The sequence below is a fragment of the Rhea pennata genome, chromosome 2 (genome assembly GCF_028389875.1).
Source record: "Rhea pennata isolate bPtePen1 chromosome 2, bPtePen1.pri, whole genome shotgun sequence".
In the NCBI taxonomy this organism is placed as follows: Eukaryota; Metazoa; Chordata; class Aves; order Rheiformes; family Rheidae; genus Rhea; species Rhea pennata.
The window spans coordinates 53,513,622-53,528,261 of NC_084664.1; the positions used below are offsets into that span (position 1 = coordinate 53,513,622).

At 36.2% G+C, this 14,640-nt stretch overlaps 1 protein-coding gene across 5 annotated transcripts in view; it reads left to right on the forward strand.

The window, feature by feature from the left end:
* BBS9 (Bardet-Biedl syndrome 9) overlaps positions 1–14,640 on the forward strand; it is a 308,372-nt gene that overhangs the window by 144,669 nt on the left and 149,063 nt on the right. The window contains exon 21 of one of the 5 annotated variants that reach the window (XM_062569545.1): positions 3,551–3,637. The exons of the other annotated variants lie outside the window; for them this stretch is intronic. Within the exon in view, the coding sequence (XP_062425529.1) occupies positions 3,551–3,616 (66 nt within the window). The 3' untranslated portion in view covers positions 3,617–3,637. Of the gene's footprint in view, positions 1–3,550; positions 3,638–14,640 lie in introns of those variants that run through there. 5 annotated transcript variants of the gene reach the window in all.

The following is a 14,640-nucleotide window of genomic DNA, read 5'->3' on the forward strand; positions in this document are numbered from 1 at the left end:
ATAAGATCAGCCTCAGTCTGCAGCTTAGTTTTAGTTCAGGACATTTATAAAATTCTCAAATGTGGGAAAATTTGAGCAGAAGGAATGAGACTTCCCACTCCTCCCTGGGCAGGGAGAGTCTTGGTGAGTAGAGAAAGAAGTTAAAAATGAAGTAATGGTGCTAGAACCTGTCAAATGTCCTTTTCTCGTGCATATACATGTGATTGTGCTCTGGAGTAAGTGAAGTGAGGGCATTGCTCAAGTTCTGGCCTTTTTTGGTTTTGTTGTTCACAAGTTAGGAGGCAAAGAGCTCAGCAGAATAGTCTGCCAGCCTGTTTTCAAGAGGGCCAGGGTAGAGCAGAAATGATTAGTGCAGGTGAAGAGAAGGACATGTGGTTGTACAGAGATAACTTGCTTGATGTGTAACCATTGTTACTTTGCTGATAATCCTTTAGAAATAAGATTTCAAACTGATTGCTTGTTAATTTTATTACTGTTAGAAATAAAAGATTGAATGTCTGTGGTAAGTAATTGGGGGAGAGAGGGAATCTGAATTGTGAAGTGGTAGTTCAACCATTTCTTTAAGCACTATCAAACAGTTCCTCTTAATGTTTGTGAATCATTGTCTTCCTGCAGTTAATTTTGTTTAGTGAAAAAACAGTATGTGATAGTAAGCATAACAAGTTGCTTTGAGCTGGAGGTAAAGTATAGCTTTTTCTAATGATTTTTGTTTGTAGCTGAATTCACATGATTTTTAATAGTGAATTCTATGGATAGCATAGAGAGATCCAAATCTTTTGCTGGGCTGAGAAGAAAAGCTTACTTTGGTCTGTTAAATCTATTATGTATTACTGAAAATCCATAAATTAGTATATTTTCATTTGATGCTTCCTGCTTTAAAGGACTAGCAGAGGAAGCCCTACATTCCAGGAGATACATCCAATGATATTTTCAAATCTATTTCATCATTTGCAATTTTTACTGTGGTTGGTGAGGCAGGCACATAAGCTCTTTCTTTAATTAAAAAAAAATATATTTTTTTTTGGTGCCTGGGAAGTGTACTATTTTCAGAGGAAAAAAATCTTGTTTGGTATAGACTTTTGTATAGACTTTTTTCCTTCTTCAAGTTTGCATAAAATTAATTTAAGTAAAAATATACAGCAAAAAATAATGTGATATGCATTATAAATTGTTTAAATTTTAGGCCTAAAAGGATCATTATATACAAGTCCCAAGTCTTAGAAGTTGTATCAAGCCCAGAACAAACATTCAGTCTTGGTATAAACATTGTACTAACGAAGAGTCTGTCATGTCTGTTGGTTAGGTGTGTTTATTTATTTATTTACTTATTTTCAGAATTAATTTTAACTAACTTGCACTTTCAGCTTAATTCTACCAGCATTACAGAGGTACAAGATAATGTCTGATAGGCTATCTCTGCATGAGCGGAAGCCTGCTCAGGGATCTTATTTCTCAGTGTAATCTCTGTTCTGATGTGATTAGTTTGCCTCCAGCATCTATGTAACCTCCTTTAAAACTAACTTGGGTATCTTACAAAGTGCTAGAGTTGTCATGAGAAACATACCCTTTGTTAGCTTGATTAAACAAGCTTATGTTATCAGAAATCTTTCTCTATGTAATATTGTGGTGGGGCACCTCTGAACTTTCCCTTTGTTAAAGATGTGTAACCCATCTAGTTCAGGTACAAAGAGAAGCTAAAATATTTTAGTCTGGTAATTTAGTAATTACCGAATATATATGCTGCATACCAGGAGTTCAGATCAGTTGTCATTTAAACTGCTTAATGACAAGAGTGATACATTACAATGATTATGGCAATGTTGTTCATGAAGAGGTGTTAACACTTGATATATCATCAGCGTATCTTTCTTTTGGGTTGTTTCTTTCAAGAAGGCTGAATATCAGTGGAGAATTCTCTTGATATGATGTCCTGATTGAAAATGTACAGACCCTTGCTATGTCAATAAAGCTGGTCTCTAATGAAAAGTATTTTACTACTGTTCTAAAAATATAATCAGATTATAATAGATTGAAAAAATGCACTAGAACTACTTGATATTTTAAAAATATCAATATTTTAAAAATTTATCAGTTTCAGTATCTTTAGTGTAACATTTTCACATTGCATGTTAGGACAGGGTTTACGGACTAAGATGTTGCATATTAAATGTTTATTTTATTTTTTCGTTGTCTCACTCCAGATCAAAGCTGAGATTCTTTTATTCCAAATAGTGCAATGCTATGTTAGTATCTCCTTAAATAAAGCCAACAATGTGTCATGCCTTTGCCTGATAAAATAAGGAGGAGATGCTCCCAATGGTTTTATGAAGCTCTAGATTTTTAGCAAACATATGATTTAATAGTATGCAGCTAAATAGATATGTCATTTCCCTCAAATGTCTAACACAGTCAGAAATGTCTGTCAAGACCTGATTATCAAATCATCCTATTTTGGCACCATTACAATTTCAGTTTAGAACAAAAAAAAAAAAAACCTATCAACAACTTTAGAACCAAAAGCAGTAATACCACTGCCACTTGGTTTTGGTTGCAAGGTAACCTATAGCTATAAAAGCTTTCTAGTTATTTTTCCCACTTAGTAAGGATAGGCATTTGAACTATTTACATGTTTTGGTACTGTAAAATCTGTCTACTGCAATTTACAAAGATACCGTTGAACAGCGTGATAAGATACGAGTATTTCATCTTGTTAAAAGATCCCGGACATAATTGCTGGCTTTTTTTTTAGCATGATTTTACAGACTAGCCATTTTTACAGATGGAAGTCTCTTTCTTTTTAGTGGATAGTGAACTTCTTTGTCTTAATTTCTTAAATTAAGAATCTGAGAAAATTGTCTCATATCTGCCCAGGTGGTGGTATGATCACTTTATGTTTGGATTATAGTGACAGTCCAGTTCAGATTGAAGGAATCTGAAGACTGCAAATAGCATGCTATAGTCTGTTTCAGCCATCATCTTCAGGCTTTTTCAATGAAGTGAGACTTTGATATACTCAAAATCTAATCTTGATTCCTCAAACATAAAACAGAAGATTATTGATAAGACAAGGTCATACAAACAGTGGAGGCGTTCATGATTGTTCCTCAAGCTCTCAATAAACAAAAACTTAGTTCTGGTATGAACTTAAAAATCAGATATTTGAGTAAACCATGCGAATCGGTTTGCTGATACTCTTTTTGTCTTCGTCGTTTCATTTTGTGAGAATACACCTTCCACAAATTGAAGCTATTGAAGTGAGTTTACAGAGTGGATCTGAGGGGCCATGAGAATTCAAATAGGAAACAGTAAACTTGCTATCAGGTTATGTTTGTTTCAGAGCTAAGATATTTGAGTGGGTGGGGTTCCATATTTTGCAGTTTTCAGAAACACAAGCTCACTTGTCAGGCTTCCTTATCATGTTATAATAAGATAAAAAAGGAAGTCCTTCCCCAAGGATATCACTGATATGAAAATAAGAAGTGTGCTGAGATGCAGTGAGATGCCTCAGAAAGATATATTAAACGTATATTTTCTCTGCTTTTTTCTCCAGAGCAAGTATAACATGGTTCAAGCTCTCGTCTCCAGATCCAAAAATAGCCTTGTTGAACCTTACTGAACTTGCAGACCTTGTTTATGGCAGACCCACTAGTGAATGTATAGCATTCTTCAGCAAGATCCATGACTCCTGATGTGTTTGCATGCTTGCAGACAGCTTTGACAGCATCTGCAAAACCCAAAACAGCACCTCAGTTTAGCTGACTTTACTGGTGAAAAGTTTTTGAGGAAAAGATAGATGAAGTGTTAGATGATTTCAGTGCTAAAAAGCAGAACGACATACTTCTGAAGCTGGCTACAAAGAAGCCAAACCACTCCATTCATGCAGTGAATACAAATGTTTCTTTCATTAGTTCCCAGAAAAGGATCAATGGTTGTAAGGAGTCAAATTCCAAAACAGAAGATTAAGATGACAAAAATACCTAAAAAATTCATAAACTGAATCAGTAGTGGCCTCTGCAGAAACCCATGATGTGTATGTATGACAAACAACCATTATTAGAGGTGTAATTGTACAGATAGATATTCAGAGTTGATTTTCTTAAAAGACATACCTTCTTTTCTTTTACAAACAAACTCTGCTCAGAGGTCTTCATAATTCTTACCTTCGACCAAAAGTAAGACAATAAGAAACAGTTGTTAGGATACATTCTGATCTCATTTTAGAATATGTGGGACAATATGAAAGGGAAATAGGGCGATATAGATACACTGCTTGTCAAGAAGAAAAGTGATCCAGTTCTATTTTAATTCTGACCTAACATACCTCCAGCTAATTTTGGAAGTCTTTCTGTGTGGATGGAAAAGAACGTCCCATCCTGAAGGAGGCAGCCCACATGCAAGTTTGAGTACAATAATCAGAGATAGCTTCAATTTTAATGGAATACCTAATGAATTCACCATCTATACTCATCTTGATTTATCATGTTTCAGTAAAGCATGCATTTTCCTAAGAACATGAAAGCAAGCCAAAGCATGGAAGAGAATTAATCAACTGTAGAGTGAATGAAATCCTCTCCTAGAAGAGAGATCTGCTATTATATAAATGATATACTCTCTGATCCTATTACTGGTTGTTTCATTAGTACACTAAAACCTTACAACAGCTAATAATCATAGTTTTTTTCTGTGAGTGGGACTTTTTTGACAATTGTACTTAAACATTTTTAAATCTTGAGTGATTATAATTGTCATCATAATAGAATGCAACATACAGAATCTTTTAGTCACCCTCAGTTTGCTAGACTCCTAGAACACCTATTATTTGGTGTGCTTCAGATGGTCTTTTGAATTCCTGAAGAAGGGCTGTTCCACAAGCAGTTTTAATATATCTTTTTGTAATTCCCTTTTGGTGCAATATGATTTTCCCAGATCATTGCTGGTAAAGTATTAGCTTAGGAACACTGTTCATTAAAGGTAAATACTGCATCTTCTCTAAGACAGTTTTAAAAATACTATTTTAGTTCCCAAGTCAAAGGCACTTTCAGCCTTCTTCCCATATTTGAAGACATTATGCAAAGATGCTTTGGTAAATCATGTTTAAAAAAATGTGTATTCATAGAATAGAAACCAAAGAAAACACAGTTAGTCTTATATTTAGTGTGAAGGAGTTCAGTAGTTGTGAATTGTACTTTAGAGGACAAAAATACCAGAACAAAAATAAAGTTTTGAATAGAAAGCATGCTTCTCAGGAAAGTATCTGTGATACACATTTATATCCTGTATTCTGCTGTGTGAAGCTGCCATAAGGTACATTATATATTTACTAAGCAGAACTTAAAATGAGCAGTTCTTGTAGAGTGGTGTTTGTGCTGCAAGAGTTCTGTTAAGCAAGTGTTTCCACACTGTACAGATAAAGATGCTATTTCTGTTGTCATTGGCAATTACAGCACAGCAATGCGGAAATAACAAGTATATTTGTGATGGATTTTTTTAAAGCCTATTTACATAGGGTTTTTTTTTCTGACTAAATATTAATCACAATCCACTGCCTCAGAATTTGAGGTATTACAATTTGAATTAGGTCCTTTAAAGTAACTTGAAAATAATTGCTAATTTTGAGTAATTATTACTTAATGGCTCTACACAGATCTATTGCGCTATAATCAGAGGCTTGGACTAATTGAACAAATACTGTAAAGAAGAGATCTTGTGCAGTTTCCTCCATCAGTCTTGACTGCTTTCTATACTATTCTATTTATTGGTCTTAGATTCCTTAATCTTTTCTACCATAAATAAATGTTGTATCATGATGTCTGCAGAGCTCGATTGTTCAGGAGATGGCATGTTGTGATCAGAGTTGTCTCATTTTTGCCTTGTACTGCCCTGTTTGTTATATTCATCTTTTATCCCTTGTGTTATAAGTAAATTGGAAAAGTTTTGGAGCAATGACTATTTCTTCGTATGGTGAGCCCAAATCCTTAATCAGGTTTAGATGTCTTCATGTAGTATTTGATGATAATTTGAGTCTTCAGAGGTGGTGCCTGACAAAGAATGTTTTTTCTTTTCTGAATGTTTTTTTTTTTTTTTTTTTTTTTTTTTTTTTTTTTTGCTTCAGATTAAAATGAAATTGATTTATCTGTACTGGTTTGAACTCTTCTTCTAGAATCTGTATTTTCTTAGTTCTCTTGATATCAGTAGTTCTGTCTTTTACCTTGTCTTAGGTGTTTAACTGTATCCTCAGTTTGATGCTACTTTCATGAGTTTGGAAATTCCTGTTAGCATTTAAATTTTGTTCAATTATTTTAAATGCATGTAGAAATAAAATTCAAATCAGTAAATAATATTATAGATACTATCCATAATATTTGATTTAAATGAAGATACAGTTAGAGAGAGCAGAATGAGTATAGCAAGAATCTGAGTTGCTTCTTTTTCCTAATGTTTGTTTGCTATAAACATCATCTTAAGCATTTAATAGATCTGGAAAGCATTTAAGCTTGAGTCATGCATCTGGATTTTCATCAAACTACAAATTTCACTACTGTGTAGGATTTTATATGTTCCATGTCATCCATGCCTGTGATGTCTTTTTAGTACTATTATTAATTTTTACCAAAGTGAATTCTAAAGAGTTCTAGAAGAATTTTTCAGTCAGGCATTTTTAAAGCACTATGAGGTAGAAAACCTGTTTTTCTGTTGCAACAGGGGTTGTTCTCCAATTAAATCATATGCATCTTAAAAAACACATTGTTTCAGGAGGCTTTGTGTTCAAAGTTCATATATTAAGACTTTGGAAATACTTTATTGCGTTTTTTTCCTAGAATTAGACAGTGCTGTATAGACATAGATAAAGTCTACTCACTTGTTTTTTCTTCTAGTGTTACTCAAACTGTGTTCAAGTGGTCTCCTAAATGGCATATCAGTTCATTTTCGATAGCAATTTTTCAGGTACACCTGCAAGGAAACAGTTTGTCAGCTCCAGTTCTGCTAGAACAGAGAAATTTTTCATGCCATCTTCATGGTTAGCAGCTGTGACTGTTACCTGTCATTCAGGAGACAAATAGAATATAGGATGTTTTAAGAATGTGGGGCACAATGACTGGAATTACAGCAAATTCCTAGCAAAATTTGCTCATGGTTTATATCAGAGACTACTGATTCAGTGGCCCTGGTTTGGTGAATTGTATGTGTAACAGTAACATTTCTTTAATCACTGTTAAAGTATTAAGATTCATTGATGGTGTTTCTTGTAAATTAGCTTATGCAATGCTTTCAAATACAGAAATCTCTTGTGTGTGAGGAGTGGGGAATGGTTTGGATAAGCGTGAAGGCCAAAGTTGTCATTCAGTAAGGTGCGTTTCCACATACTCTAGCATTTTTGAGACTTGCTGAAATCATTATTGTGACTAAAATCAAGAAATAAGATGTGTACAGTCAAATTCCTGGGTTAACAGCTGTAAGAATTCCTGTAATTTGACTTACAGTACTGTTGCATAGTATTTACAGTATGTTTCACATTGCATTGGCATTCTTTGATTACTGTCTTGGCTATCAATGTAGGATAAATTATTTTATAGTCAGCCTGAAAATGTTTTTTGTCACAGGTGTAATATTATTAAAGAGTGATAAAGATTTAAAGTAAACCCATGCTTTTTATGACAGACTTCCTAAGATGCTGCATCACGTGGCTGGTGAACAAAACTTAAGAACTATCTTGTTCAAGTTTCACTGATATGCCATTAGAATAGTCTATTTACACTCAGGACAACCAGTATTAATGTGTAGCTTGCTAACTAGATTTTCTGCTGGAGTTCTAATTCCATAAACCTGTGGTTCTCAAACTTACTTTTTGAATGCCTCCCTACATCCACTTGTTTCCTTCTGCTTTCTGTTTCTTTGTTGTCTGTCCCATCCCTTACCTAGAACGTTGTCAGCCTTACTCATATTTTCAAGCTGTTAGAGCAGCCACTTCTTTCTGTTGGTATCTCCAGTTTTGCTCCCTGTAGTGTATTCATACCCTCCTGGAAACCCTTTCCAGGTTATCCCTCAGTTTGACAACACCTTTCCTAAACAGTACCATTGTTTGTCTAATCCCACAAGAAGATGCAGTTTCCTGTCTAACATAATCTTATGTGTGGGATTTTGTGTGAATTTTACTTGGCTTTAAACATATGAAGAGACTTACCAACAAGCACAACTGTAAGTATTGATTTCTCTGGGCCTTTATGATTTATTTTCCCTTTTCTGCAACTGTCTGCATAAAGCTCATAAGATGGGTTTTTATGGAGGCTTTTTTTAATGCTTTAAAATTCCAGAAATCATATTTAGTGTTCAAGTGAAATTAAATGAGTCTTCTCAACTCAAATTTTATAAATTAAATTAGAAATATAAACTTGTGACTTGTTCCTTGAGCAGTAAAAAGATCCGGTAACTTAAAGGATCATCTCCAAACCTATTTATAAAAGTTTTTTACCAGAGAATTTTTAATGATTTTTGCAAAGTACAGAAGATATTTAATCCTACTGGTGCAAACTATCTAATTATGACTTTCTAGCTTTCAGTTTCTATTGAACTTTCAGTGAGCTGTAGGAAATAATTTTACATCTGCCTTTTTACTTTAACATGTTCTTCTATGTCGTATGTTCTCTGATGATTTGGACAAGAGTCAAATTATTATCCTGTATTGACATAACTACTGGACAACTTTATGCAAAAAGATCCCAAACATGATGTACTCTAGATGCAGTGCAGGAGATGTTATAAAAGAGGAGCTGATGGCACTGTGTACTTAGAGATACTTCTGTATCTCTAAATTCTGATCCTGGATTGGAGTCAGTATTCTTGCAATATAGAGTAATGTGCAATAGCATGCAAAATACTGTAAGTGCAGCTTGAAGTGGCTATCTTAAATCCACTTTTCCTTGCTTTTATGAATTTCAGTTGAAATGCTGAAGTTTTTTCTTTGATGATCATCTATAACTTTCCTTGGCTTGTTGAAAAGTAACTAGCAGATTGAATTGAATTAAATTTAATTGAATTAACTGAAGGGAAATTAAATAAGCTAATGGGCAAATAGTTATGAACATGTCTATATTTATCCATTTTGGAATAATATTGTGTCATAGCAGGCTTACATTATTAACAAGCATTCTTAAAGAATTTACTCTTCTGCATTACCTAGCCTAAGAACTGAACCAACTATGAAAAGGTCTTTGATCCTGTTAGTCTATTGAGGAAACATTTCTGCTTGAAGGTCTTCAACCAGAGTTAAAGGCATGAGGAATGGCTGCGAGAGCTGGGCCTCTTCAGCCTGGGGAAGAGAAGACTGAGGGGGGATCTTATCAGTGTGTATAAGAACCTGAAGGGAGGGTGTCAAGGGGATGGAGACAAACTCTTTTCAGTTGTCCCAGGCGAAAGGACAAGAGGCCACAAGCACAAACTGAACCACAGGACGTTCCACCTGAATGTGAGGAGTAATTTCTTCCCTGTGAGAGTGAGGGAGCACTGGACCAGGTTGCCCAGAGAGGTTGTGGAGTCTCCTTCTCTGGAGATCTTCAAGGCCCACCTGGATGTAACCCTGTCTAACATGCTCTAGGTGACCCTGCTGAGGAGGTTGGACTAGATGATCTCCAGAGGTCCTTTCCAACCTTACTGATTCTGTGATTCCGGTTAATTCCAGTTGTATCTGTGTGTTTGGTGTAAGCAGACTTTCAGGAGACAACATTTGCCTCTCAACCACAACCAAAACAATATTCTGTTTCTATTGTTCCTTAAACATTCCCTTCTCACAAGTCCTGTGGCATGTAGAACAAAGTAGCCTTCTTTTACCTACTAAATCATTAACTCATTAACTTCGTTTCTTTTGAAACTTTTTAGGTACAATCTTCAAGCTAAATAATGACTTCCCTGGGGCTGACATTTACATACTTACTTCCTGTTATCTCTTACACCCAGAGAGGAAAAACACCGGAAGATTAACAGCTCGGCAAAACTAGACCCCCTCCCCCCAAAAAACTAATACTTTAGTAATTATTATCTTAATAATCTTGTGGTCTTTTGGTATTTCAGTTGTGCTATAATGCAATATATAAAGAACTTGTTAAAGGTTCCAACTTCACAGCACAAAACCCTTCCATTTGAGTCTCCAACATTTTGTAACTGTTGAGGCTGCTTATTCTGTCACAGGTGCTGAATGAAAGCTAATTCCCTCTAAGTAAACTGGTTATCTGTTCTTATTATGTTACTTAATTAATGTTACTTATTCATTCCTTAGAGGCCTAAGGCTATGAAATGTGATAATCATATCCAACTTAAGCATATGCTTAAGTACTAAGAAATTTTTGACTGCAGAACATGTCAAATTAGGCATGGTTTACAGATTTTACTAAACTGGAGTTTTCTGGCCTCAACCACCATGATGAAGATATTTTTCATAAAGTAAATATTCAATAAAAATTAGGCAGTAGCTGAGTAATTAATATACAAAGCCAGGATGAAATTCCAGTTCAAGAGGTAAAGAGTTTACCTCTGCTACATTTTGGCATAACTAAGGAATCACGGTCTCTTTTCTGCAGAAATAGAATTTTTGAAATACAATTTTTGATTAATGTGATGCCTAAATGTCTGGGAATTAAAGGTGACTTGAAGGTAGCTAGAAGCCACTAAAGGTGGCTAGAAACTGAGAAAAAACCCTCTGATTAGAGGAAAAAGGGCCTCCTCCTTGAGAGATACCACTTGTTAAGATTATTTTCTCTTGAATCTAGTTCTGAGCAATCTGAGTGCTGTGGTTACTCCATGTAGATAAAATATCTAAAGTGAGAAAGTAAAAACTTGTGCAAATATTGAATCAAAAACCATAGCATATATCATAATTTTTAAGGGATATGTATTTAGGGAGGACCAAACTGGGACTGCGTAGCATGTTGTCTTTCCCAAGATTAATGTAAGTATTTTGATCTGAACAAATGCACTGTGTTAGTATTTCCAGAGTCTTCCTCTAAACAGAGCAAGCACGTCTTTCATGTTTCCTTCAGCTACAAGGTTAGTTAGGGGTAAACTTTCAAACATAAATTAAATATGGATTAAAGGACAGAATGCAGTGACCTGGATGAAGGGACGGAGTACCTCTTCAACAAATTGGCCAATGATACCAAGCTGGGAGGAGTGGCTGATACACCAGAGGGCTGTGCTGCCATTCAGAGAGACCTGGACAGGCTGGAGAGCTGGGCAGAGAGGAACCTCATGAGGTTCAACAAGGGCAAGTGCAGGGAAGTGCACCTAGGGAGAATAACTCCATGTACCAGTACAGGCTGTGGGCTGACCTTCTGGAAAGCAGCTCTACAGAGAAGGATGTGGGAATGCTGGTGGATAACAAGTTGACCACGAGCCAGCAATGTGCTCTTGTGGCCAGGAAGGTCAATGGTATCCTGGGATGCATTAGGAAGTGTGTTGCCAGCAGGTGGAGGGAGGTGATCCTGCCCCTCTACTCAGTCCTGGGGAGGCCTCATCTCGAGCACTGTGTCCAGTTCTGGGCTCCCCAGTACAAGAGAGACATGGAGCTACTGGAGAGAGTCCAACGTAGGGCTACAAAGATGATTAAAAGACTGAGTAACAGCTGTGAGAGCTGGGCCTGTTTAGCCTGGGGAAGAGAAGACTGAGGGGGGATCTTATCAATGTGTATAAGTACCTGAAGGGAGGATGTCAAGGGGAGAGGGCCAAACTCTTTTCAGTAGTCCCAGGTAACAGAACAAGAAGCATTGGTGCAAACGCAGCAAGTTCCACCTGAATATGAGGAGTAATTTCTTCCCTGTGAGAGTGACAGAGCACTGGCACAGGTTGCCCAGAGAGGTTGTGGAGTCTCTTTTTCTGGAGATCTTCAAGGCCCGCCTGTATGCAACCCTGTCTAACACGCTGTAGGTGACCCTGCTTGAGCGGGGGGGGGGGGGTGGTGGTGGTGGTGGGGGGGGGGGGTTGGACTAGATGATCTCCAGAAGTCCCTCCCAACCTAACTCATTCTGTGATTCTATGTTAGGACTGGGCTGCCTAAGTCCTGGAGCTTTCAGCTATACTTTGTCCCTTAAGAACCTAAGCAACTTTTGAAAATAAGATTTTAGCTTTTAAATTATTTAGTCAATTCTGAGACTTCTATTCTTGATGTGAAACATTGAAGCTGGTGTATAAACATTCAGAGCTTTTGTAGGATTTCAGCTTTTCTGCATGATGTAAATTTATTTAAGACAATTTCAAAGTGGTGAAGAAAAGGAAATTGTGTTAAATACTGATGTTAAGTCTGTGCATTTTTTCTTAACAGACAACAGACCCCACTTTGTCAAAATGATGTTGTAATCCCTCTCACAGATCTCAACCCTGTGGATGACTAGCTGCCATTTTGTTGACCAATTAAACCCTTGGAGTGGAGTTTTGCAGTCAAGTGAGAGGCTACAGCACTGTACCTCCCAATAAGGCCCGCCTTGACACAAACTTTACTAGTGACTACATTTCCCATTTGCACATTGGGTCACAGGATGCGTACCTGCACTGCATCCGGACACCTTACCTGCAGGTTGAAGGCTGATGTGCTGGATGGACTTCCAGTTTGTTATCTGGAATTGTAGCATAACAGTAGGGTAATGACTTTCTCTACTGGGAATGTTATTTTGGAGGTTTCTCCAAAATTACAAAGCTAATGGGAGAACCTTGAAATCTTCCAGGAAAAAAAAATTTAGGTATTCTAGATCAAACCTTATGCCAATGAGGTCAAACCTGTAATTACTGTCACAGTTATGCCATGATGTCTGAGAATCATTCTTGATAGTATATATGGAATATAATGAATGCATATTTGTACAATCTTAGTCCAGGTCGTCTCACTAATCTACCTGTGGTTTTCAGAGTCTAGTAGCATATTTGATCTGGCATAAAGAAAGTACCAAGTATCTACTTACTTATTATTTACATTAGAAAATTAATAATCTATACCTGCAAAATATGAAGCTAAACCTTTCCCAGTGTAAAACTTAAATGAATGGATTATTGTTTTTTTAATCTATTTCAGATGATAAAATATGAGGATTTTTTCATGATGCAATAATACCTCTTTTTATGAATCAGTAGCAGTGGGCTCACAATAGTTGTGGTAATGCTCGCTTTTCAGAAGATAATGGCTTTCTGGTATCACACCTCAGAAATGGACCTTCTTCAGCCCACAGAATACTACACAAAAAGTCAGAAGTGAATATTACAGATATGATTAGAATTTCTCTTCAGTATGGACTATAGACAAGAACACTCACACTTTCAAACACATCCTTGCCCTTTTTACACAAAAGAGATGAATAATTTTTGTCTTTTCTTCGAATCTCCTCTTTCTTGCACCAGTAGAAACTGCTGACAAAGGCAATCTTACCTGAAGCTATCAATTTTCAGTTGTGTAAATCTGTATCATTTCTATCAAGATTTTTTTGTATAGAGGTAGCTTTTGTGTACTCTTTGACTAATCATGAAGGCAGCTTTGGATTTGAGTGGACCTTTTAGATCAACAGTTTTTGAATTGGAGAAAATAGTTTTATGGTCTACTGAAAAAAGTGTTTTACATGGAGATTAAATACAAGAACTAGGGTCAGAAAATGTTAAGGCCATGGTACAAAGTAAAACATGCTTATGTGAGCCAAAGACAGAACACTAGCCACTTTCAGTTTCCTGACTTTTGTTAGTTTGTATTTCAGTCTCCGTATTTAAATATTCCTTTCACCTGTATTTTTATAACTTGTTTGGAGCAATATTTTAGCCAGCTTTTCTGCTAATGTATACTGACACTAGTTAACCATGTGTTTCTTTGTCTTTTAGTGAAATTCAATATTCTTAGATTTTTGTTGTATTATTTTTCATGGTTTGTAGTATAGTCAGGAGAGACTGGCTTGACTGTTTTTGATGCCTTTACTTATTAAGTTTCATTGCCCAATATGTGGGAATGTAGACAGAATTTACCAGCTCATTAACCTCCTTAAATTAGCTGCAGAATGGATTATTTCCATCACCATCACAGGTCAGTGGATGGCTTATGTCCCAATGGATTCTTCATAGAATATCTGAAAAATGTTAAGTTACCACCACAATGATTGCTTGGCATGATCTTTTCCCCAATTTGCCTAATTTGGGGAGGGAAAAAAAAGACAATGGGTGAGAGTCGTCACTGCTCTGAAATCAGGAAAGGCAAATATTGACTAAGAAAACCCTAGTGGTTGATACTGTTCCACTGCAAATTAAATCATTTTGTACACATATAGCACATTTTCAGGACACAGTTCGTTAAGCACAGTGTATATTTGGACCATGGTGAAGCACATGTGATATTGGTACTTGAACACTAGTAAGCGTCTTTTTCGGATCTGTACTTAGGTCCTGACCAGAAGGTCAGGAAGGGTCTTTGCTTCTCCAAATGTCCAAAATAGTGCCTTATCCATCACAAAATCCATATATATCTCATAGAAGAAATTCACAGACATTATTCACTTATTTGTGGACTCTCACAAGACTGGCACCATCACTCTTTAAAATTTGTACCAGTGATGTTATGCTCACTTGGTCATGGAAATTGGGATAAGTGGATGATTTCAGTGTTCAGGTGAGCATTTTTACTCAAAT